Raw genomic sequence first — 27,261 nt, forward strand, 5'->3', positions numbered from 1 at the left:
GCATAAATCTCTTTCCCCATGATATGAATTTATGGTGCGCAGTTCTGGAATCTGGAAAATTTTGCCTTCACTCATTTTACTGTTCCCTCTAAAAGCCTTATAGACTTAAATGAAGTCTTCTCTACGTTGCCTAGTTGCCAAGCTTTGTAGCTTACTTATTTGAAGTCTTTCCTCATACAGGTGCCCTTTTGCAGATCTCACCAAGCAGGGTGCCTGTCTCTGGACCCTTCAAGAAGCTCAGTATCTTTTTTTCAGGTGGGTCTCCATACTTGGACACAGTATTCCAAGTGCAATCTTATAATTGCCTTATACAGTAGGATTATAAACTCCCTATCTCTACAAATAAATGTTTAATAAATCATTGATAAGACACCTTGAATTTGGTGTCTTCTCAATGATTGCTTCCTTGCTGTCTGTCTACACTGCTTGGAGAACATCATGTTTGACAATATCATAACATCCAAATTCCTTTCTTCATCTACTGTTTTAATTCAGTCCCACATAATAGTTTATAAACAGCTTGTGGCATTGACTTAAACGCACAATTAAGTTATAGACTTGGGCTGTTATTCCCCTCATATAATCAAACTTATTCTCCAAGTGAGAGGACAATATCATAACATCCAAATTCCTTTCTTCATCTACTGTTTTAATTCAGTCCCACATAATAGTTTATAAACAGTTTGTGGCATTGACTTAAACGCACAACTAAATTATAGACTTGGGCTGTTATTCCCCTCACATAATCAAACTTATTCTCCAAGTGAGAGACAATGTTTTAAAGGTGATCAGAAAAGTGTTAGCTATGTTCTAATGCAGCAAAATGCATTGTCAAATTTTGACATTATGCCTGCTATCCCTTTGTTGATGTCATTTTTGAAAATCAGAAATGAGTGTTCCCAGAACCAGTCCTTGAGACTCCATTTCTAACACTAGACCAATTTGAAGAGAAACCATTTATCACAACCTTCTGCCTTCCTGTCCTGCAGCCATCCATCTTAGAATTTTACTAATGATTTCAACATATTCCAGCTTATGCAGTAACCTCTCTTGAGGGACTAAGTCAAATTCATTTTTAAAATCCAAATAAATAATGTCAAAATTATTTCCTACATCCTGCTCATGAGTAATTCTGCCAGAATAACTAACCAGGTTGGTTAAACACGTTTTGTTTAACTTTGTTTTATTTCTATCTAAATGTCCCTGTACTGAACTCTTTATTACTGCCTTCATGATTTAGATACCACACCACCCATAGAACTGCCTTTATGTGATATACAGTCACAATTCTTCAAAACAGAGAGTCTTTATCCTAAGCCCAATTATGTCTTCACTTTAATGGTTTGTACAAATGTTCTGGAGCTACCTTACATCGAATACAACATATGTCCACATAAGACAAAAGTATGTGTTAAAAGGTGAATATCTGATAGTTTAAATTTATTTTTTTTTTATGAAAACCACAAACACAAGAAGTATTAGAACCTATAGAAGTTAGTACAGTGCTCGGGTTGGAGGTTGAGAAGATGAAAAAAGATATTTGTTGAAATTAGACTTGAACTTCTGTAGACTGTAATTTTCAGTAAATATGTATGAAGGAAGGTTGTTCCAGAAAACGGCAGTTGAATGAATAAACGAGGAAGATGAAAAGTTGGTTCTGTGAGTTTGAAGTTGGACAGTAAATGGATGTTGGTTGGTGGCGGCATGTGTTCGGACTGTTTTGAAAGAGACAGTGAGAATTATAGAAGCCAATTCAGAAGAACAGTTCCCATGGAAGTATCTGTAGAAAAGGCATGCAGCAGAAACAGTACATCTATGAGACAGCGAGTGGAGAGACTCTGTTAGAGATGAGCCATTAATTAACCTAATTGCCCTCTTCTGAATGGAATCTAGAAGCCTTAGAGAGGTTTTGGGGGAACCGCCCTAGATGTGGGAACAATATTCCATGGTAGGGCAGATTCGTGATTTGTACAGAGTGAACGGCTGTTTGGAAGAAAAGTAATGCTGAGCGCGAAAGAGAAAACCAAGTTTTTTAGATGAAGAGCAAGCAATATTTGTAATGTCCTTGAGCCAAGAGAGATTAGAAGTCAGGGTAATCCCCAAAAGAGATATCTCATTTTGCCTAGAAATCGGAGTGTCACAAAAGATAAGAATAGGAGCAGAAGAATCCTCTTTGCGAGATATAAGACAAGACTGAGTTTTAGAAGGATTGAAATCAATTAAGTTGTCTTTGCCCCACTGGAGGATTACCTGGAGATCGGCATTTAAGGAATTAGTAGCGAATATTCGAGATGTTGAAGCTGATTGAGCAGGGTAAGGTTTCTCAAATTGGGAAGTGGAATGCAATGTGCTGTCATCGGCAAAATTATGGATATGATTTCCAGTCAATGGAAAAAGGTCATTAATATACAAGAGGAAAAGAGTGCGGAAAAGTACTGAACCTTGGGGGACACCAGCATTAGTGGAGAAGTTAGAAGACAGAGAGCCATTTACCATCACCCTCAGTGAGCAATCAGAGAGAAAATTGGATAACCAATTACTAAAAACAGTTGGCAAACTATAAGATGGAAGCTTGTTTAGAAGACCTTTATGCCAAACACGATCAAAAGCCTTTGAGATGTCAAGAGCATCTACTTTTGTTTCACCGAACCTTTCCATTGAATAAGTCCATAAATGGGTAACATAACTCAGAATATTACCAGGGGATCGACACTGACGGAATCCATACTGGCAGTCGTTGATCAGGTGGAAGGTTTCTAGGTAGTTTAAGAGTTGGCAGTTAATTGATTTCTCCATTACTTTAGAAAGAGTAGAATAATTGCAATGGGACGATAATTGGATGGGAGGGATTTGTCACCCTTTTTAGGAACTGGCTGGATATGAGCAAATTTCCAAGCAGAAGGAAAAACACCTTTGGAATAAGAAAGTGAAAAAACACGGCAAAGAACAGGAGTACGTTCAGGAGCACAGTTTTTGAGAACAAGTGGAGAAATACCATCAGGACTTGGAGCTTTCTTACAATCAATATTCGACAAAATCCTTCTGACATCCTTTTGATGGAAGACCACAGGAGGCATTGAATGGAGCGTGCTAGAAACGGTCGGAGGTGTTTTACTAAGATCATTAATACATGGGTTGGAAGGAAAATGGGATGCTATCAGGTCAGCTTTATCCTTGGCTGAAGTGACAACAGAACCATCTGGTTTTGAGAGAGGTGGGAGCAGAGATGGCCAAAAATTGCAGCCAGTAGCTTTGGCAAGAGACCCAGAATGCTCGGCCACCATTAGGGCAAGAAGCAATTTATTCTACTCTTAGCCTGTTCAAAATCTAGTTTGGACTAGTCAATACCTTCTTTACAATTATTTCGAACTTTGGAGTGAAACTGAAGAATTGGAAACAAGCCAATTACGATATGCAACGTTCTTCTCTTAAACAGCTTTAGCACATGTATTAGAAAACCAAGGTTTAGATAAAGGATGAGATTTTAAAGTGGAGTGTGGAATAAAGGATTCTATTCCTACAAGAATAATTTCACTGACACGATCTGAGCAAACATTGGCATCAGAAGTTTTAAAACAGTAATCTGACCAAGGAAAAGAAGAAAAGAAATCTAGCAGATCATCTCATTTTGCATTCTTGTAATGCCAAACAATACGAGGTTGGGAATAACCATAAGATAAAGGCTACATTGGAGAAGAGACAATCACCAAGTTGTGATCTGAGGTGCCTAAAGGACCACTCATTTCAACCGTGTACTTAGAAGGGTTGTTTGTGAGAAAAAGATCAAGCGTATTGGCTGTATGGTTAGCATTGTCCAGTATTCTTGTAGGTAAATGAACAATCTGTGAGAGGTCATTAGTAATTGCAAAAGCCTCAGCATCTCGACTAGCTGGGTTGGTGTGACTAGAAAACAGAAGCAAGCTGGAGTTGTAAACATTAAAATCACCAAGGAAAATTACTTCACTGTTAGGAAAGTTGGACTGGAGAAAGTCAAATTGCAAAGAGAGGAAGTCAAAGAGCTCCAAGTGATTAGTGGAGTTGGGAGAACGGTAGAGACAATAGATGAATTTGACACAATGAGTTAGAGAGATTTTAAGCCAGAGAAGATCGAAAAGAGGAGATTCCAAATTACCAAGTCTCTGACAGGGAATATCGGAACGAACATATGCCCAAGTATCACGTTTGAGGCAAAAGGAATCATATAGCGAATAATTTGGGCAACTGAGATGAGCAGTGGTTGAATCAACCAATAACTGAGATTCAGTAAGAAAAAGAACATGGGGTTTGGCAGACTGCAAGTGGAAATGTACATCACTGAGATTAGAATTAGAAATGTTTTGGGAGGTTTAGATCTTTTCGCAGATAAGCTTACTCTATTAGTTTGACAATTCATGGTGTATTCAATAGTAAGAAAAGTAGGGGGGGGGTGACATGCTGTATGAAGTAATGAAATTTTGGGATATGGCATACACGTGGTAAGAATATATCCAGATCCTTTACATAACGTGGCCCCGACAATGCCCCCCACATATACACTACTCAGACTCCCTCCAGTCACTATCTGGCAGAGTAGAGGTAGCACGATTATACACTAGCTGATCTGGAAGCCTCCTAAAGCATTACCAATAGGTTCGGTCCGGTGTACTAACTAGCAGCCGGCCTGCAAACACCGTTTTAGAGCTGTACCCTCGAAATGTAAGGAGGATTGGATCTCGCCACGATGTTCATCATAACCTCAAAAGTCATCAGTCATACTGCACAATGGAGATGGGGAAGGATTGACTGGAACTTAGCTCTGGAGATGAAACATGGGTTCCACCACTTCAAGCCTCCAATAAGCAAAGTGGTGGTATTTCATCGGGTGATGAGAGTCATCTACCACCTAGTATTGCGTGGTAACACAGAGAGGAGGCATTCCTTCATGTGGTGTGGGCGCCACACCTCGACCCCTGCTTACGTTGGTTCACACCTAGGTGGTCACCCACAGTGTGCTTGTGCATGGGGGTTATACCCAGGATTACTAACAGTCCTACCATTGTGAAGGTGCAAACAGAGGATCTGGCTGTCACAGACCCTCCGGACTTTGCCGAAATTGGGTCCACTTGACTTGAATGTCACCCAAATATCAATTCCATCAGTGTTTTAGACTCCCAGGTAGCAAGTACAGCTTGTTTGGCATATCTGAGAGAATGTCTGTGACAACCTCAAGGACCAAATGTATATAGTTTTCATTAAGAATCATTCTATATTTTGTTTAGCTCTCACAGGTGGCAGAGTAGACATTGTGGAAAAGGCTTGAGTTTTTTTGTTTTTTTTTTTAATTTTATAAAAACCTCAAGCACCTGAAGTACTTTGTACCATTCATGCGTTGAATGCTGAGAGGATGAAAGAAGATACCTGTTGATATTAGACAAATTTCTGTAGACTTGTGCCATAAAGCCATTAAACAATTGTAATATAAAGAGTGATAAATGTTTCAAAAAATATATATAGACATTCTTTAAAAGATCATAAAAAGAACACTTATTTTGGGAATTGACTTTACTGAATTTAATTACTTAAATTCAGTGGAGTATGATGTGCTCATGTCAGCTTAAACTTAATTACTAAATTTACATTATGACTAGCACAGCATATTTATTTGCATAAAGGTACTTCTACAACATTGAATTCCACTGTTGTTGGAGGCTCTTTTGACACAAAAGCTACTTTGGATGCAATGAGCGTCTTATTTTGCTGTCAGCATGTTCAAGTTCATATTAGATATAATTTGTAAGGTTCATTGGTTTGAGAAAAGTAAAAATTGCATTAATGTTTGATTTGTCTCCTAAAATTACCTATAGTTAACAGAACTTATGGCTAAAAGGCTGTTTGATGAGCATTATGATAAAGTGGGCATTCTATGAAAATATGCTTCACTCTCAGTTAACAGCATCTGTGACAATGAGGAGTATCATCTTTCATCAGAAGGATTATCTTTCTGATGGTCATCTGATAAGTATGTATGCTAGTTAGTTAGTTAGTTATTTTGGTTTTTAGGAGCATTAGCAACTAAGGCCATATTGCTCCGGGAATATGCGGTGGTCATTCCCTGACCTTTCCGCATCCTCCGTATTTGGTGGTGACGGGCTCGAACCCCGGTCTAATCAAGAAGCGTGTGCTACGCACTGCTGCTCCTTCCCACCTGGCTACGGAGGCGCCTAGTATGTATGCACAATGTAGCTTGGTAAGGATAACTTGTCAGGTTACATATTGTCTCCATGTCTGTTTGAGTGAAAGCTTAATTTCCAATTGTTTGGGTTCTTGTTTCATTTTTATATAATTTATTATTTGTTTGGTTTTTCCAGGTTTTACTCCATTTGTTTTCACTGACTTTTTCTAATAATGGGATGAAATCATTATTTTTGTAGCTTCATCAACCTGCTTAGTTCCGGAAATTCCAGAATGTCCCAGAATCCAGCAGAATCTAACTAGTTTCTGCTTATCCCTAAGACAAGATAAATAGGGATGGATTTTCTTCTTTTTGGATGAGAAGAGTGATCCTCTCACTGTAAGCTATATATGGCACTTAAAGGGTCTGTGAAGATGATGCTTTTTGCAAGGTGAGCTTATCAATGTGGTTTAATGCTAGCAATATCACATACAGCTCAGCAGTGTGTATATATATATATATATATATATATATATTTAAAGAATCCAAATATTCCAGAGTTAAATTGCAAAATATATATAAAAAATTATTAAGTGTTACATATAGAACTAACCGATTAATGCCATCAAACGATAGAACATTACATCGGTCGTTAGTTATGTCCAAATTATATAAGTTATAGTGTAATGTAAGTACCTCCATCATTTGAAAATCAATGTAACCACAGGCCAACCGTACCTCCAGTATACATGAAAAATTACATGAAAACTATAAAATATTAGGTTAAATAACAAAATAAGCCTTACATGGGAACCCATTTTGCAAGAGACTTTGTCGAGGGCTAAACCCCTACAAAATAAAATTCCATGTTAGACTGAGCTATCGGTTTCTGTTATCATCTGCCTGTATACCAAATCCAATATCCATAATGATGGATAATTCAACTAATTTAAAATTAGGTTATAGTAAAGACTATAAATCAGTATAAATCTAGCCGTCCAAAAAGGGGTATGTCTAACCATAATTTGTAAGAATACAGGCTGGATGATATTTAGCCCGACCGATCGCTGCAACATTATAAGCACAACTGAGAAATTATTAATATTTGCTGAACAATTTGCAGAAAAAGGCTAATTTAGCTAACTAAAGGCGAACGGAAAGCAGAGTAGTTAAAGCAATAGTACCTCACTCCCCCTCGAATTACTCTAATAGTTCGTGAGATATGAAAAATAAAGGCAAGAGGATAGCTAAAAGTGAAACAGACAAGGAAAAGCAATTTATCGATATTACATCGGATATAACCGGGAGTGTAAATTCCCGACTCTAATAGTAGGGATCCTGGTTAAGTAGTAAGAGCCGATAAAATATATATCAATATTATTCGAAAGGAAACTGAAAAAACGGAATGGCTAATTCCTAAGATAATTTATTATAAATCTAACTTCAAAAATTAAGTGGTGGCAAAATTTATGTAAAGCGTTAAACAACAAAGGAGGGAAAGCAGCTAAACAACAAAGGAGGGAAAGCAGCTAAACAACAAAGGAGGGAATACCGTAGAACCAGTATGCTCCCGTCAAAGATTCTACCTTACATACGTTACCGTAGCCCAAGGCGGGAAAAAACTGAACGCCTGCAGCAAACGCCCAAGACGTTTATAACTGCCGCGTTTATTGCGCCACCTAAGATTAGTCCAATAATAGCCAGGTTTGGGATGAACCAAAAGCATAACAGCGCCCTCTATAGTAAAGAAATCTGCATCTGAGAATTATTGGTTTTGTTTTCTTTACTACAGAGGGCGCTGTTATGCTTTTGGTTCATCCCAAACCTGGCTATTATTGGACTAATCTTAGGTGGCGCAATAAACGCGGCAGTTATAAACGTCTTGGGCGTTTGCTGCAGGCGTTCAGTTTTTTCCCGCCTTGGGCTACGGTAACGTATGTAAGGTAGAATCTTTGACGGGAGCATACTGGTTCTACGGTATTCCCTCCTTTGTTGTTTAACGCTTTACATAAATTTTGCCACCACTTAATTTTTGAAGTTAGATTTATAATAAATTATCTTAGGAATTAGCCATTCCGTTTTTTCAGTTTCCTTTCGAATAATATTGATATATATTTTACCGGCTCTTACTACTTAACCAGGATCCCTACTATTAGGGTCGGGAATTTACACTCCCGGTTATATCCAATGTAATATCGATAAATTGCTTTTCCTTGTCTGTTTCACTTTTAGCTATCCTCTTGCCTTTATTTTTCATATCTCACGAACTATTAGAGTAATTCGAGGGGGAGTGAGGTACTATTGCTTTAACTACTCTGCTTTCCGTTCGCCTTTAGTTAGCTAAATTAGCCTTTTTCTGCAAATTGTTCAGCAAATATTAATAATTTCTCAGTTGTGCTTATAATGTTGCAGCGATCGGTCGGGCTAAATATCATCCAGCCTGTATTCTTACAAATTATGGTTAGACATACCCCTTTTTGGACGGCTAGATTTATACTGATTTATAGTCTTTACTATAACCTAATTTTAAATTAGTTGAATTATCCATCATTATGGATATTGGATTTGGTGTACAGGCAGATGATAACAGAAACCGATAGCTCAGTCTAACATGGAATTTTATTTTGTAGGGGTTTAGCCCTCGACAAAGTCTCTTGCAAAATGGGTTCCCATGTAAGGCTTATTTTGTTATTTAACCTAATATTTTATAGTTTTCATGTAATTTTTCATGTATACTGGAGGTACGGTTGGCCTGTGGTTACATTGATTTTCAAACGATGGAGGTACTTACATTACACTATAACTTATATAATTTGGATATATATATATATATATATATAAACAGACAAGACATGTAGGAGCTGCAACAACCAGCTGCAGCTCCTACATGTTATTGTTTTATATTTTTGAATTTGCTTTTCTCTTTTCCAGAGGGCACAGTCTTTAGAGAAAGCAGAGTGGTCTTCTTTACAGTTCAGGCAATGTGGAGATTGCTTGCTGAATTTCTTCGGGAGTGTTCCTTCGATTCACAGGCGGTAGACACAGCTAATCCTCTACATACGGTTTGAGAGTGGCCGAACTTTTGGTACTTGTAACATTTAATTTGATTGGGATGTATGGTTGCATCTCATCAACCCACTTCACAATTTACGTATCTTGCTTTCACAGATTTTGGTGGAGTTGAAATACTGAAGGTGAGTATGATAGTGCATGTTGGAACAAGTGCTCCCTTTTTCTTAATAAGTCTTCTCTCAATCAGTGTAACATTTTAGGATCTTCAGTTCTTGCGCAATTTCTTCCTCTGAGCTGTTTAACAGATTTCATTCCCTGATGATGCCTTTGAGGTATTCAGTGTGGCATGTGGAGTGACTTAGATGGGAATTCCACCAAGTACTTCTGTTTTCAGAAGTAATTCTGAATGTCAGTGATGCATGGTTTCTACTAGCAGATCACCAGATTTCAGATGGTGAACCATTTTTGGGAACAGCTATGTGCCCCAAACATCTTTGTATTACAAAGGGAGAAAGTTTTCTAACAGGCTGGTCTGTTAGTGAGTATATGATTGGAAAGTGAGGAAAAACATTCTCACTCATTTCTTTCTTTGGCCTTTTGGCAGAAGATGGGCTAGAATCATCTTTCTGCTGGCACAGTAGTGACTGATCCATAGACCAAGATGGTATTTGATTTGCAAAGTTCATGGTTGCTCTATTTAGCCCTGGAGGGTTACTTTTTCCTTCCAGGTTTACAACCCTGCCACAGGGAGGTAGGAGCAATGCCAATCAATGACCAAGTGGTTGGGAAATGTTAGTTCACTTAGTAGTAATAAAAAAGAATAAAAACAGAAAATTGATTTTTATTTCTGGGCTCAGAAATGAAAATCATTTAGTGTACTGCTTGTAAAACTAGAAGATATTTGTTATAAAGAAAAGTGGGAGAATTAGATATCAAATTAAACTAATATGTTTTTTGAAAGCACTCTATAGATCACTTGAAATCAATTGACCACTGAAAGTAATCTGGGGCCTTGAATTCCTTGGTAAACACCACATTCATTGCAGTCGAACACTAACATTAAACATGAGATATCAGCCATATCTATGACTTACTATAGGCAAGTGGAACAATTTTAGAGATGGACTTATTCAACATCTTTGTGATATAATGTAAAATGGCAATTTCTGGGAATATGTATTTGGGTGTTATTTAAACCCATTAAATCTTGATTTTTTTTTGTTTTGTTGTTAGTGCATCGGCTTCTGTGGCCATAATGCAAAATCTTGATTTAACAATGTTACTAAAAGGTAAAAATTGCAATCAATAGTAAACACTGAACTTAGTGTAAAAGTTATATAGCTTCCATCAAAAATTTTTGAACTTTTTACAAGTGATTTTAAATGTCAGTCCAGTTTTGGAATTACTCAACATTTAATTAACAGGACTGAATTGAACAAGCATGATAATTTTTGAAATGTGCAAAAACAATACAGAAAAAAAAAAAACATAATTTTGTCCTTTTCACTAAAGAGTTGGTGATATTTATATTACCTTAATGATAATAATACAGCATTGTTTACCTGGTCTCTTCTTAAAAGATCAATGTAAAAATCCAGTGCTTTTTCCTGGACAGCTAATTCTGGATAAAGTGTTCCAATTTTCATATAAAGATCGATACTGCAGAACATTAGGGCACTTAAAAAAAAAAAATTCCTTAATGATTTGAATAAAAATTTCTCTAATAAATATAAAGAGATTTTTATAAATTATATACAGTTGGAAGTCCATCATTACTAGTCTGGATTACAATAGTAAGCATTATTTAATATACCATCAATTTAATAATAAGATCTATTCATTTAGTGGATGAAATCTGAGACACAGCAATAATATTCATTTATGTAGAGGAAAATTCTATGGTTAGAAAACTCTACAAAATTTTATACTGTAATCATTTGGTTTAAACTACAATAATAGTGATTAATAAATCTTTCATATATGGCATTTAATCTGATAAATCACAGTTAGGTAAATGTGATTAATCAGATTAAACTTTTTACCATGTAGGAAATTAATATTAACTGCAATAGTTATACACGTGAGGTGCTAAAGCTACTTGCATCCAAGAAATTATTAAACAATTCATTAAAAAAACAATGATACCAAAAAAATTTAAAAAAAAGATCAAATTATTTTTTTATTTATTTATTTTTTTATGTGAACCCCAAACACGAGAGGTATTAGAATCTATAGTACTTAGTACCATTCTTGGGTTGGAGGTTGAGAAGACGAAAGAAGATATTAGTTGACATTGGACATGAACTTCCGTAGATTGTAATTTTCAGGAAATATGTATGAAGGAAGGTTGTTCCAGAAAACGGCAGTTGAATGAATAAATGAGGAAGATGAAAAGTTGGTTCTGTGGGTTTGAAGTTGGACAGTAAATGGATGTTGGCTGGTGGCGGCACATGTTCTGACTGTTTTGAAAGAGGGAGCGGGAATTATAGAAGCCAATTCAGAAGAACAGTGCCCATGGAAGTATCTGTAGAAGAGGCATGCAGCAGAAACAGTACGTCTATGAGAAAGTGAGTGGAGAGACTCTGTTAGAGATGAATCATTAATTAACCTAACTGCCCTCTTCTGAATGGAATCAAGAAGCCTGAGAGAGGTTTTGGGGGGCACCACCCCAGATGTGGGAACAATATTCCATGGCAGGGCGGATTTGCGATTTATACAGAGTGAGCAGCTGTTTGGAAGAAAAGTAATGCCAAGAGCGAAAGAGAAAACCAAGTTTTTTAGATGCGGAGGAAGCAATATTTGTAATGTGCTTGTGCCAAGAGAGATTAGAAGTCAAGGTAATCCCCAAAAGAGATATATATCATATTGCCTAGAAATCGGAGTGTCACTAAAGATAAGCATAGGAGCAGAAGAATCCTTTTTGCGAGATATAAGACAAGACTGAGTTTTAGAAGGGTTGAAATCAACTAAGTTGTCTTTGCCCCACTGGAGAATTAGATGAAGATCGGCATTTAAGGAATTGGTAGCAGATTTTCGAGAAGTTGAAGCTGATTGAGCAGGACAAGGTTTCTCAAAATGGAAAATGGAATGCAATGTGCTATCATTGGCAAAACTATGGATAGGATTTCCAGTCAATGGAAGAAGGTCATTAATATACAAGAGGAAAAGAGTGGGGGAAAGAACTGAACCTTGTGGGACACGGGCATTAGTGGAGAAGTTAGAAGACAGAAAGCCATCTACCATCACCCTTAGTGAGCAATCAGAAAGAAAACTGGATAACCAATTACTAAAAACAGTTGGCAAACTATAAGATGGAAGCTTGTTTAGAAGACCTTTATGCCAAACACGATCAAAAGCCTTTGAGATGTCAAGAGCAATTACTTGTGTTTCACCGAACCTTTCCATTGAATTAGTCCATAAATGGGTAACATAAGCCAGAATATCACCAGTGGATCGACACTGACGGAATCCATACTGGCGGTCGTTGATCAGGCGGAAGGTTTCTAGGTAGTTTAAGAGTTGGCGGTTAATTGATTTCTCCATTAATTTAGAAAGAGTAAAAGTAATTGCAATGGGACGATAATTGGATGGGTTTGGTGTAGGCAGAAAATGAAACTGAAGAATTAGAAACAAGCCAATTACGATATGCAACATTCTTCTCTTGAACAGCCTTAGCACATTTATTGGAAAACCAAGGTTTAGATAAAGGACGAGATTTTAAAGTGGAGTGTGGGATAAAGGATTCCATTCCTGCAAGAATAATTTCACTGACATGATCTGAGCAAATGTTGACATCAGAAGTTTTGAAACAGTAATCCGACCACGGAAAAGAAGAAAAAAAGTCTCGCAGGTCATCCCATTTTGCATTCTTGTAATGCCAAAAAACACGAGGTTGGGAATAGCCATGAGATAAAGGTTCCATTGGAGAAGAGACAATCATAATGTTGTGATCTGAAGTGCCTAAAGGACCTCTCACTTCGACCGTGTACTTAGAAGGGTTGTTTGTGAGAAAAAGATCAAGCATATTGGCTGTATGATTAGGATTGTCCGTTATTCTTGTAGGTAAATGAACAATTTGTGCTAGGTCATTAGAAATTGCAAAAGCCTCTGCATCTCGACCTGCTGGGTCGGTGTGACTAGAAAACGGAAGCCAGCTGGAGTTGTAAACATTAAAATCACCAAGGAAAATTACCTCACTGTTATGAAAGTTGGACTGGAGAAAGTCAAGTTTCAAAGAGAGGAAGTCAAAGAGCTCCAAGTGATTAGTGGAGTTGGGAGAACAGTAGAGACAACAGATGAATTTGACACAATGAGGTAGAGAGATTTTAAGCTCGAGAAGATCAAAGAGAGGAGATTCCAAATTGCCAAGTCTCTGACAGGGAATATCAGAACGGACATGCACAAGTACTACCTTTGAGGCGAAAGGAATCATACAGGGAATAATTTGGGCATCTGAGATGAGCAGTAGTTGAATCAACCAATAACTGAGATTCTGTCAGAAAACGCACATGCGATTTGGCAGACTGCAAGTGGAAATGGACATCGTTGAGATTAGAATTGAGACCACATATATTTTTGAAATGAATTAGGAAGTGCTTGGGAGGTTTAGATCTTTTCGCAGATAAGCTTGCTCTATTAGTTTGACAATTCATGGTGTATTCAATAGTAAGAAAAAGTGGGTGGGACATGCTGTATGAAGTAATGAAATTTTTGGATATGGCATACATGTGGGAAAGAATATACCCAGATCCTTGACATAACGTGGCCTCGGCAATGCTCCCCACATACACACTACTCGGACTCCCTCCAGTCACTATCTGGCAGAGTAGAGGTAGCAAGATTATACACTAGCTGATCCGGAAGCCTCCTAGAGAGTTACCAATAGGTTCGGTCCGGTGTACTAACTAGCTGTCAGCCTGCGGACACCGTTTTAGAGCTGTACCCTCGAAATGTAAGGAATATTGGATCTCGCCACGACGTTCATCATAACCTCAAAAGTCATCAATCATACTGCGTGCTGGAAGAGATTGGGAAGGGTTGACCGGAACCTAGCTTTAGAGACTAAACATGGGTTCCACCACTTCAAGCCTCCAATAAGCAAAGTGGTGATATTTCACCGGTTGATGAGAGTCATCTACCACCTAGTACTGCCTGGTAACATAGAGGGGTGGCGTTCCTCCATGTGGTGTGGGTGTCACACCTCAACCCCTGCTTACTTTGGTTCACACCTGGGTGGTCACCCACCATGTACTTGTGGATGGAGGTTATACCCAGCATTACTAACAGTCCCACCATCGTGAAGGTGCAAGCAGAGGATTTGGCTATCACAGACCGTCCGGACTTTGCCGAAATTGGATCCACTTGACTTGAGTGTCACCCGAATATCAGTTCCGTCAGCGTTTTAGACTCCCAAGCTTGTCTGGCATATCTGAGAGAATGTCTGTGACAACCTCAAGGACCAAATTAACAAGCAAGAATGAATATTTAATCAGCAGAGAATACAGCACAGAATTCTGCAAAGATAAGCTGCAACTAAGGGCCAGAAGGAAACTATATCTACACCTGTCCAAGAGCAATATTGACAACATTATTCTTTTCTTTCGTGGAGTCTCAGGGTGGCCAACCGTTCCAATATGGCCGGAATTTTCCCGAAAAAAAGAGGCAAAAACTGTTAAATTTATTGATTTTATATATTTTTAATTAATTCTTATTGGAATCTAATGGATGTGTTAAAAATTAATTCTGATTACAAGAGAAAAAATGAGAATTGAGAAATCTTTTTTTCACCAACATTTAATGCAATTTGAGAATTAGTAGAAATATTCAACATCAAAAATGTTAACTTAAATTTGCTTTTTGAAGAAATTTTATGCCTAAAGGCATTTTGTTTGTCACTGAGTAATGAAGAAAAGAAAACGAGTGTTGATAAAAAAAATGGGGAAATTTTTCTCAAAATTTCTGGAGGCAAACAATTTGTCTCAAATTGTAAGCTCCATAATAAGCATTCCACATTCAAATGCTTCATCAGAAACAGTTTTCAGCTTAATGAAAACAGTTTGGCGGAAAGAGAGAAAACTGTCTTTTATTAGAAAATTTAGAAGCTGAAGTTATGGTGAAAGAAAACTATAACATGCCCTGTTCAGAATTTAAAAACTTTTTAAAATCTTCAGAAGGAGAAGAAATTTTAAAACTAGCAAAATCTAAAGAAAAATATATAAAGTACAAGTAGTCTTCCTTGCTATTTTTAAAACAACTGTTATAAATAATATTATAGTTTATATAGGGCAAATACATATTAACAACAATCATATAACAAATATATACTATGATTGATTCACTGATAAAAAATTTTATTTTAATTGCAATTTTATATTTTTATTTTACTTTTTGAAGGAAAAAGTGCTATACTACACATTTCGTTTCAAGTTGTCCTGCTTACCAATTTTAAAAATATGGCCAATCTATAGATTCTATTGATTTTTTTATTGTTATGTCTAATGTGGTTTATTTAATAATTGCTTGGATGCAGGTACCAACTTTCCCATGTGGTAAAAAGTGTTTAAACCATTAACTGATCATGGCACATTACAAAATTAATTTTGATTCTGGGCAGTTTTAGAGCAAATGTTTCAAACTATAGTAAAAGTAGCTAACTAACATACAGTTAGCATAAATTATAAGAACATGTACTACCAGTATATTATTCATATTTCGATTAAACAAGCTGTGTGAAATAAAATGACTTGTATGAATCTTTGTGTTTCACTACTGCTACATGCATACTACTGGAAGCTCTATTCTGTGATTATTTGCTTCTTTTTTTTTCAGTATTTGGATGGAATAATTGTGCCAGTTGCTGGCTGCAGCTATATCTTTGAACTGATGCATTTATAATTTGCTAAATACCTCTGTTATAATTTGATAATTAATAATTTCCCAATTAATTCTTCATAGGGTAGATTGGAACTCCCCCCCTCCACTTCAACAGAGCTGACATCTCTCTGGTGTTTATTGACAATACTTCTTGTTAAGGCATATATGGATTTCGCATACATTCATTACTGTGTTTATGTTTAGCAGAGGAGTCTTAACTTCTGTCCACATATTTCTTCTGTTCTACAATGAGAGAAAGATGAAAAGTGAGACAGCTGTTTCTTACACCTGTTTTTGATCCCAAGATTAAAAAAGTGATTTCATTTACAGGCTAATAAATATTATTGCCAGTGGCTCTCCAGACCTAACCCACTAAATGGGTAGGCCACAAAGATTTTTGGTTGGAAGGAATTTAAGTAGTTTTATTATAACTTGTGCATATTTGTATGGATGTTTGATCAGTATTTCCATACACAAATTGCAAGGGTGTCAAAATCTGATAGTTAAGGTGGACTGGGAAGAGCGTGAGGAGGAGAAACTCAAAAATTTCTTAGGTCTAATTTTGGGAAGTCTAGTTGTGTGCAGATAATCTATTCCCTCCACCTACTCACCCTGTACAGAGGCATTAAAGAAAGCCATGCTATTATAAACCTAAATTTCTTTTCTTATAAGTAGGAAAGCCAATTTATTTAAACATATCTTTATAGCAAAAAAAAGTGAAAAGTTCCCTATAGTAGTCTGTTTGCTTTTGCCATTAAGTATTGCAGCTGTACCTGATTGGTATGTTTGCCAATATGCACATTTATCAGGTGATTAGAGCATATGTCCTAGGTAGATGACTGCAACAAAATTGATTGATGGAATCTATCAAATTATATTAAATGAATAAGCATAAGAGCTAAGTAAACCTTTAGCTATAATTATGAGATTATTCTTGGATTTAGGGGAAGTCCCTATGGATTGGAGATGTGCAAATGTCTTCCCTATTCATAAAGGAGGATCAAAGGGAGAAGTGAGAAATTACAGACCTGTAAGCTTGATTTCTATTACAGGGATAATAATGGAATCGGTGATCAATGAAGTAATCAGGATCATCTTGACAAGAATGCAACAGTTATATTGCAATCAACACAGCTTTGTTAAGAGAAGGTCTTGTCTGACCAATCTGATTGAATATTATGAGGTAGTAACAAAGGAACTGGATTAAAAAAATAATTTTGATGTCATACACTTAAATTTCAAGCTTTTGATACTGTTACACAAGAAAGGCTGTGATACAAACTGGAGCTACCATTAGGGGCAAGTTACTGCTATGGATAAAGGGATGGTTGAGTGATAGAAGGCAGAGAATGGTTATTAATGAGCACTGCTCTTCTTGGACTAATGTTATTAGTGCGGTCCCTCAAGGTTCAGTGCTGGGTCCCTTACTGTTTCCAGGATTTATTTGCAATACTGATGATGCTTACTGTCTAAGTTTACAGATGATGCAAAGGTTGGTAGGCTGGTTCATGACAGAACTCAGGGTATTATGCTATGTTGCAACAGACCTAGAAAAATCTGAGATGTGCCAATTGCAATTTATCATTGAAAAATACAAGATTCTGCATATGGGAAGCAGCAAACCCAGAATAACATACCAATTAGGTGGTATTACACTCAAGATAATGTGGAAAGTAAAAACCTGTGGTAACTGCAGTCAGACACGAAGTTCTCTGAGCAGTGTAGATGGACTCTAGGATGGCTCATAGGGTTCTGTCAATGCTATACAAGAATTTTGCCAGCAGGAACAAGGAAGTGATTGTTCTTTTCTTTAAGACAATGGTTAGGCCACATCTTGAGTACTGCACTGCACACAGGTCTAGAAGCCTCATTTTAGGAAGGATGTGGTGGAAAGGGTGCAGAGAAGAGCAACAAGATTAGTTAAGGACACAAAAGTGTACCTTTGCCAAGAGAGACTTCAGTTTTGCAACATCTTGATAAGCACCTGTGAGGAGACCTGGTCAAGGTGTTTAAGGTTTAAATGGCATCATTATTCTTTCTTGGATGACATACATAAGGAGCAAAAATTTAAATTGAAAAGAAGATGGTTGTAGAGTAAATATAGTAAACCGCCGCTATTCACGGTATTCGCGATCGCCGATTTAATATAAAATGAAACCTAAAAAAATGTGAATTTTAAAGCACCGTGAATATTTTCCACCATAAAAAACATGGGCGTAGCTAAAATTATTTTTCCCGGTCAAAACAGCGCTCAGTGGGTGGGGAGAGAGGGATGACAAAATCGCGAGTGTGGATGTTTCTCGCTAATCCTTGTTCAGTATGTGTTATGCGCTTGTCATGGAAGGTTTCGTCGTTTGCTTTTAATTTATATGCTTATAAATTGAATGAATTTATCAATTTATAAATTGATATGCTTACAAAAATGATAAATCTACCGTTTTTCAGTGTAAAACAGACTTTTTGAGTGTGTTAACGGAAGAAAGTGACTTTATTGTGGACAAGTTCTTTCTAACCCCTACAAAAATATGGCTACGAATAACAAGAGAAATGTGAAAATATCAAAGAAGGTGATGGACATTAGCGAATAAAATTGAGTTATTAGATAAAATTTCTAATGGTGAAAGTGTCTCCTCAGTGGCAAAACATTATAAAATCAATGAGTCAACGGTACGATCAATCAAGAAATTGGAAGAAAAAATCCGCCGTAGTGTCCGTGAAAGCGCGCTAATTGCTTCAAAAATTTGCTCTGTAACTCGTGATGTTAAATTAGAAAAAATGGAAAAGGCTTTAAATCTGTGGATAGAATACCGAACTCAAATTAAAATTCCGTTAAGTTCACTCATCATTCGTGAAAAGGCAAAACTCCTTTATCAATACTTTAGCGAAACTGGTGATAGCTGTTGTTGTTGTTATGTGGTTTTTAGGAGCATTAGCAACTAAGGCCATATTGCTCCGGGGATATGCGGTGGTCATTACCTGACCTTTCCGCATCCTCCATATTTGGTGGTCACGGGCTCGAACCCCGGTCTAATCAAGAAGCATGTGCTATGCACTGCTGCTCCTGCCCACCTGGCTACGGAGGCGCCCTGGTGATAGCACTTGCGGGATAAGTTTTTTAGCTAGCAAAGACGCTGGTTTGAAAGATTTGTTTGAAATTTCTAATAAATATTACATTTAATATTAAATTGTTTCTTATTTTCATTTCGATGCCATATGCTTGCATTTCACTATGTACTGTCTACGTACATAGTCATATTATGAAGGTACATATAATACATACATAGACAAAATTTTAGACTAGTTTTTCTTATATATTTCATACTTTGGAACCGAACCCCTTTATTACTATGGGAGCCATAACTCAGTATTCGCGACATTTCTCAGGAACGTAACCCCCGCGAATAGTGGGGGTTTACTGTATATGAAAATTTGTTTGCAGCCAGAGGGATTGATTACTGGAACAAACACTCATATTGTGCCATGGAGATGGGTAATTTGAATAAATTTAAGGAAGAATTAGGAAAATTATCAGAGGGTATGGACAGATGAGGTAGGTAGTGGTTTTTTTTCTGCTGATGCTGTATAAGCTTACTTCCTTGCATCATGTGCCGCTACTAATACTAATATGTGGTTCGCTTTAAGAAGCCTGATGTCTGCAATCAGTTTGCAGATGTAGGAAATAAAAAAAGATAAAGAAGAGAGAAATTCAAAATGATATCCAAAAGTCACAATGATATGAAAAGGTCAGAGACAAAGCAGTTGTCTCTGACCTTTACATATCATTGCTTGATGGGACAGAATTTGTAGTTTTGCTACTGTCTTGATGCCTTGCTGGCTGGACAAGCATATTAGTCTTGTTTTTAACTAGTCATTGGTCATATGTCATCTCAGTAGAGGCCATTAAACTTCATTCAGCCATTCAAATGATGAGAATTTGTATTATAATTTTTCAAATATTATGCATTAAATTTTATGTATATCCATTGCAAATGTATTATCTTGTTTGAATATATGCCCCCTGGTTCTTTCATTTAATTGTGTGAAAATTTTACCTTCACTCATTTTACCATTCCCTCTTGGAGCCTCATAAACCTCATTCACATTCCTTCTAAGTTACCTAGTTACAAAGCACTGTAGCCTATATATTTGAAATCTCTCCTTGTATGAATATCCTTTTGCTTTTGTCAATCTTAACATCTCAAGATGCATGAGTATCCCCTTCCTTTTTTTTTTTTTTTGTAGTGCCCAATATCTGAGACACTGTATTCCAAGTCCAAGCTCAACTGCATTATAAACCTATAGAGGAATTATAATCTTCCTACCTATACAAGCAATTGTTCAATAAATCATCAACAGCACACTAATGGACTTTCCTTGCCACTGGTCTGCACTGCTTGGAGAACTTCATTATCTGCATGGATCATAAGCAAAAAATTCCTTTCTTTATCCATAATTATAATTCAAACCCTTCCATGTGTATAAGTAATATTTTGGGATTGTTATTTCCCAAATGCATATAACACCCTGCATTTAGCACAAAAACATATTGCCATTTTTCTGACCAACTCTGAAGCTTGTCCAAGTTATCCCGAAGAAGTACTCCTTGGTAGTGGTCATTAATCACTCTCCCAACCTTCACATCATTTGCAAATTTTGACAAAGCAGAAATTGAAGGGAAAAAATAATTTTCTCCTCAATTTCACATAAGAAAGTTAAAAACAAAAGCAATCTCAACACCAACTCCTGAGGAACTCCCACTTCTAATCCTAGCTTATTATGAAGAGTAATTATTAATTACAATCCTCTGTCCCTTGTCCTGTAGTCATTCCATAATCCACCTAAGGATCTCTCTGATCTCAGTATATTCCAGCTTATATAGCAACCACTTGTGCAGGATCAAGCCAAATGTTTTGCTAAAGTCCAACAACACAATGCCCAAGTTAATTCCTGCATTCATTTCATGAGTGATATAGTCATAATAGTTTCAGGTTAATAAACAACACAGAAATCTACATTTGATTAGAAATGCTATTTCAATCTAGATTTATTATGCACTGCATTCTTAATTGAAGGTTCCATGATTTTACCTACTGCAAAAGTTAGACTAACTGGGCTGTGGCCATCTACTTCATTGTTAGAGCCACCTTTCTGAAATGACAATACATTCAGGGCTACTCCAATTCAAGGGAATCATCGAAGTCCAATGAAGTCTTTATATTTAACTCTCTAGTGGGCATGTGAAAAAATCACAAGTGGAAAAGCTGTTGGACTGAATTAAACACTCATATTTGTGATAAAATAAGGAAAGAAACAGTTGAAAATAGCACACTTTATAATTTTATTAGGCACATTTTGCCTAATAAAATACAATGGAAGGATTAAAATTTTATACTAGTCTTTTAAAAAAATTTGTTGAGCCACCTCAAATTTCCTTAAAATCAGATCAACAGAAATTCAGATTTTTTCTTTTTTTCGAAATTTTGAGTTATCTCTATGCAATACATGAAAATATATTTCAAACGTTTGAGCTATACTCAATAAGAAAAAGTCTGATTGATACCAGATTTTCGGTGTATGTTCTCTTAGTTCACGGGAAGGTTTTAAGATCAATAATGGTTCCCCAGTCTTCTGTCCCACAGAAATATATATTCATTTCAGATGTTCAAGCATTACTTATTATTTAAAACTTTGTTTAAAGTGTATGTCACTACCCAAACCTGAGTTTCCATTTCATATCTCGCATACTGTGGATTTATCTTGTAAACAGGTGACAAGATAAATCCATTGGTCTGCCTGCTCACTGAGGAGATCCCAAAACAGAATCAAAACCTAGGTCTGGGTAGTGGTAAACACTTTAAATAAAAAGCAATATACATCTCCATTGGAACAGTGCCTTTTATTTAGTATTAAGATCGGTAGAGTAGTTAATGATCAGCACCAAGCAGATCTTCTTCAGGGCTACTTAGACTTCAGAGATTGCCAGAAAAGTGGCAGCTATGTTTTAATGTAGCAAAATTCAAGGTCTTACATCTGGGGAATAGCAACCACAAAATAGCTTATACACTTTGTGGGGGTTAACTAAAGACAGGAGAAAAAAAAGGGATTTGGGAGTTAGATACAGTCAGATGTGAAGTTCTCTGAAATTTGTAGACAGATAGTAGGGAAGGCCCAAGGTGTCCTAGTGACGATTTATTGAACATTTGCTTGTAAAGATAGGGAGGTCATAATCTCATTGTATAAGGCAATTGTAAGATCGCTTTTGGAATACTGTATTCAAAATGCTGTATGACTGCACCTTAAAAAAAAAAAAAGATATCAAGCTTCTTGTAAGGGTGCAAAGACAAACAAGTTGCCTGGTGAGATTGGCAAAAGAGCACTTATATAAGGAAATATTAATATATGGGGTACAGAACTTGGAAACTAGGAACCTCAGAGGAAACTGGGTTGAGATTGTATAAGTCTGAGAGGTGAAAGTAAAATAAATGAGGGTGAAATTTTCACTGCACTGTTATAAATGATTCCAGAATTAGGGGCTGTAAATTTAATTTATGGAGAAAGAGCTTTAGACTGGATTGCACAAAATTTTCTTTTAACCAGTGTGTTTATTTATTTTGCTATTTATTTATTATTTTTTAATTAATTTTTCAGCTGGTGCAGAAAAAGCCTAGGGTTTCCTTGCACCATATGACCAATACTAGTAGTGCAATACCAAGGAAACTCATGGCAAACTGCCTCCAAAATATGAGACTGATGCACTAAGCAGCAAATCCAGCTTGCTCATAGCTATGTACAGAAAGAGGATATGCCTGACATGTACAATGACTTTAATTTAATGTACAATGACTTTAATTCACATCTTGAGGCTTTTTCCCTAGACTTAACTACACTGAAAACTTAAAAGTGCAACAGATAAAAGAAAATTCCATGGTTTCAATTTTCATTTTAGTGGAACAATGCAATGGGTGCTTCTAATTTTGAATTAAGATTGTTCTACAATTTTTAAATACAAAATTAGTACAATAATGTGGAACTTTAAATAATCCCAACTGTATTAATGTTTAGTGACCAATAAGAGAAAATTGAATTTATCAAATAAAACTAATAAGGTATGAAAACAAAATTAAGTGGACATAAAACTAAGTATCCATTCAGCTCCCCAGCTCCCCTTGATTTCTTATAGTTTCATCAGAATATCTACTTACCTTATATACTGATGTAAAAGGTACTGAAGGTTATATAACTTAACAAGCAATCGACATGAAAAGGTAAATTGATCTACTTTGTGCGATTTCAGTAGAGTGTCTTTATTAATTTGTTCTGGCCTTGGAAACTGAAATGGAAACATGCAAATAACAGTTAAAATAAATTCAGTTTTGAAGTTTATAATGTAATTCATGAAAATTAATTCAAATGATATAAGAATTTCAGTATTGTTATTCTTCATATGAATGATATCACAAGCTTTAAAAAATTAAGAAATGAGTTATCAGTAAAAATTTACTCAACTTATTATTAATGGCAATTAGAAAAAAGTGAATTAAATGTAAAGCTGAACAAACAGGTACACCACTTTTAAAGGGAATAATATAGAATTTTCAAAGTTCAGAAAGCACAAAAAGAGGATACTGTTTGTGTGATACACTGAATGATATTTGTTAGTCAAACCCAAAATTTTTAAAGAAAAAATTAGAATAAAATAATGATTCCTTATAATATCTGCACAAAATATGGTGAGTCATGTTACTTTTACACTTTTAAAAACAAATATCAGTAAATATTTCATTTACAGAATCCTAATTTTTTTTTATTTTAGTTCTTTTAAATTTGTGAAAAATGATGTAGCAGATATATAAAGATGAGGAAATTCTAATGAAAAATTTCCATAAACTTGGTATTAGCATTAGCAAGGGCACATGATCCAAGAAAGCAAGCTTATATAGCATCAGCCAAAAAAAAAAAAAAAAAAACACCCCCCTCTCATTTTACCCATTCACTCGCTCCAAATGTTTGTCCAGTTCTGCCTTGAATCTGTTTAAGCTACCAACTTCTACAATGACAGATAGAAGTTTGTTCCAGCAATAAACCACCCACTGGCTAAAGGCAAAATTCTACACATCTATCCTACAATTGTCTTTCCTCAATTTGAATTTATGCCCTCTCAGGAAATTATTCTGAGCAAGAGGAAGAATCCCATCAGCATTGATCATGCTCAAACCATTCAAGGCTTTATACACCTCAATCAGATCACCTCGCAGGTGCCTAGTCTCCAGACTAGGAGATCTGTAATTTGCAAAACTTAAGCCTTTCTTCGTAAGAGCATCCCTTTGTTCCATTCACTAATCTTGTTGCCTTTCTCTGTACACATTCCAACAGCTCTACATTCTTCTTAAAATGAGGCCTCCAGACCTGTATACAGTACTCAAGGTGTGACGTGACCATTGCCTTATACAAAGGGATAACCACCTCCTTATTCCTGCTAGAAAAATTCCTATATATCTTTGACAAGACACCATGAGCTACTCTTACAGACCGTCTGCACTGCTCAGAAAACTTCATATCTGCCTGCACAATTATCCCCAGGTGCTTTTCACTCTCTACCACTGTCAGTATAGTGCCACACAGTTTATACGTTACTTTGGAATTACTGCTTCCCATATGCAATACTTTACATTTGTCAATGTTAAACTTCAGTTGCCACCTCTCAGCCCATCTGCTCAACTTTTCTAGATCCTGTTGCAGCAGCGTACTGTCATTAACAACCCTGCCAACCTTAGTATCGTCTGCAAACTTAGACAATAAGTCTGATATACCATCATCAATATCATTAATGAATATAGAAAACAACAATGGACCCAACACTGAACCCTGGGTCACTCCACTAATAATATTAGTCCACGAAGAGCAGTGTCCACTGATTACCACTTTCTGTCTTCTCCCACTCAACCATCCCTTTATCCATAGCAGCAGTTTGCCTCCAATGCCACACTGCTCCAATTTGTGCAGCAGTCTTCCATGTGTAACAGTATCAAAAGCTTTTCTAAAATCTAAATGTATGATATCAAAATTATTCTTTGCATCCAGTTCCTTTGTGACTACATCATAGTATCCAATCAAATTGGTCAGCCAAGACTTCCCCTTAACAAAACCATGCTGTGTCTGAGCTATAACTGAAGTCTTGTGTAGATGATTCTGCAATGCTTCTTTAACCAGTGCCTAAATTAATTTCCCTGGAAAAGAAGTTAAACTAACAGGTCTGTAATTACCTATGTCTCGCTTTGTTCCTCCTTTGTGAATTGGGGTCACATTTGCACATTTCCAGTTGATGGGTACCTCCCCTGAATCCAAGGAAGCTCTCATAATTATGGCTAAGGGTTTGCTTACTTCCTTTGATGCCTCCTTTAATATAACTGGATAGATTCCATCCACCCCAGGTGCCTTTCTTATGTTTATCTTCAACAATTTATAATCCAGTTTTTTCTCTCAGTTATTACAAGATTATCTACTTTACTGCCAGAGTTTAATACACCTCTGGCATTCCCCTCCCTGAATAACTCCTCATGTATGAATGTAGATGCAAAATATTCATTTAGTTTGTTAGCTATCTAAACAGGATCATCTACAGTTGAACCACTGATATAAAATGGACCAACCTGATTCATCCCCTTCCTTCAAGAGTTTACTTAAGTAAAGAACTCTTTGCTGCTTTTCTTTGCATCCTTTGCCAAAGATTTCTTGTAATCTGCCTTTGCCTGCCTAACCTGCTTTGTGACTTGGTTACAGACCAGCTTATATCTATCATAGGCTTCTGAGTTACCTGTTAATTTATATGTACATGCATTTTTCTTCTGTGCCACATGACTAATTAGTTCATCTGACATCCATTTACGCCTACATCTTGAACAATATTTCTTAGTTGGTATGAAAATTCTAATAGCTTCCAATATTATTTCTTTGAATGCTTCCCATTTTGAATTTGCTGTTGGTAACATCATCAGTTAGTCCCACCGTAGTCACCTTTACGAAAACAAAAACCCTTCCCTTTACCCCTGATGGTAGTTACCTCTGAGTAAATCCCACTTCAGCACACTGTGATCACTGCCACCTAGTGGTTCCTCTATCTGCAGATTCTTAATGCATGAAGAATTACTACTGATAATTAGATCAAGATTATTACTCCCTCTAGTTGCCTCCCGAACATGCTGATGTAGAAAACAATCATCCAATAAATCCACAAAAGCTTTGCTAGTGTGTGAGTGACCAACCCACAAATTCCAGTCAATCTCTGGGAAATTAAAATCCCCATTATAAAACACTCTGATTTACTGGCCCACTCTATTTTTCTGGACAATTGCTCATTATACTCATCAGATTCATTAGGCTTATAACACACACCTCTCATTTTTCTTTTCCCAGTGATTATGTCACATCAAACAGATTAAACATTGCATTGTCCATCAACATCAATTGGATGCATTTCTTTAGATTTTGTGTTTCTTAACTAACAGCATAACCCCTACTCCTTTCCTGTCCTGTCTATCCTTTCTGTACACATTGTACTCCCCACATTCCAATTCTGCACTGCTTATGTCTGTGCGACACCAAGTCTCTGATATCCCAACAATATCTGTCTTTGATGTCTTGACTAGCGGTTCAAGCTTATCAAATTTATTAACTATACTCCTAGCATTGGTGTACATGCAAGTATACATGCACCTGTTTCTACTCTTAGTTACCCTAACACAGCCCATGTACTTACTTGTTTCATTATGACTCTCAGAAGTCCTGGAAATCCCCATTGCCTTGCTTTCCAGGCTGCTGCTCAATTGCATTTCAATAGAAGCAGTGCAAGACTCACTTTCACCTCTGCCAACAGCAGCTACTGTTATTCTATTAGTCCGTTTATCCCCCCAAGCTAGCAGTTTTCTGTCCCACCTAACTCTGCCTCAATAGCATCAGCAAATATCCATGCACCCTTTCTATTTAAGTGTATCCCATCCCTGTAGAAGCAGTCTCTCCTGTTAAGCACAGACCAGACTGAGAAAAATTCTATCCCTTGAGCCTTGCATAATCTCTCCAGGGCCGAATTGATCGACAAGGCTCTCATCATATACTCCCTCCTATTGTGTCCGGGCAGAACTGCAGACACTTTCAAATTCAACCCTAACTCAGTTTTTTTTCAACATTGACTTGTACTTGTTACGTAATCCTGCCAGTCTCCTACTCTG

General features: G+C 36.6%; 1 protein-coding gene across 1 annotated transcript in view; it reads right to left on the reverse strand.

Moving 5' to 3' along the window:
* Window positions 1-27,261, reverse strand: part of LOC150087392 (dynactin subunit 1-like) — a gene marked incomplete in the record, with an annotated part of 260,166 nt that overhangs the window by 85,272 nt on the left and 147,633 nt on the right. The window contains 2 exon segments of the mRNA XM_090372464.1: window positions 10,726-10,840; window positions 23,239-23,366. Coding sequence (XP_090228590.1) covers window positions 10,726-10,840; window positions 23,239-23,366 — 243 coding nt within the window.

This window comes from Mastigoproctus giganteus, chromosome 4 (assembly GCF_048544385.1).
Source record: "Mastigoproctus giganteus isolate SK-2022 chromosome 4, ASM4854438v1, whole genome shotgun sequence".
Taxonomy (NCBI): Eukaryota; Metazoa; Arthropoda; class Arachnida; order Uropygi; family Thelyphonidae; genus Mastigoproctus; species Mastigoproctus giganteus.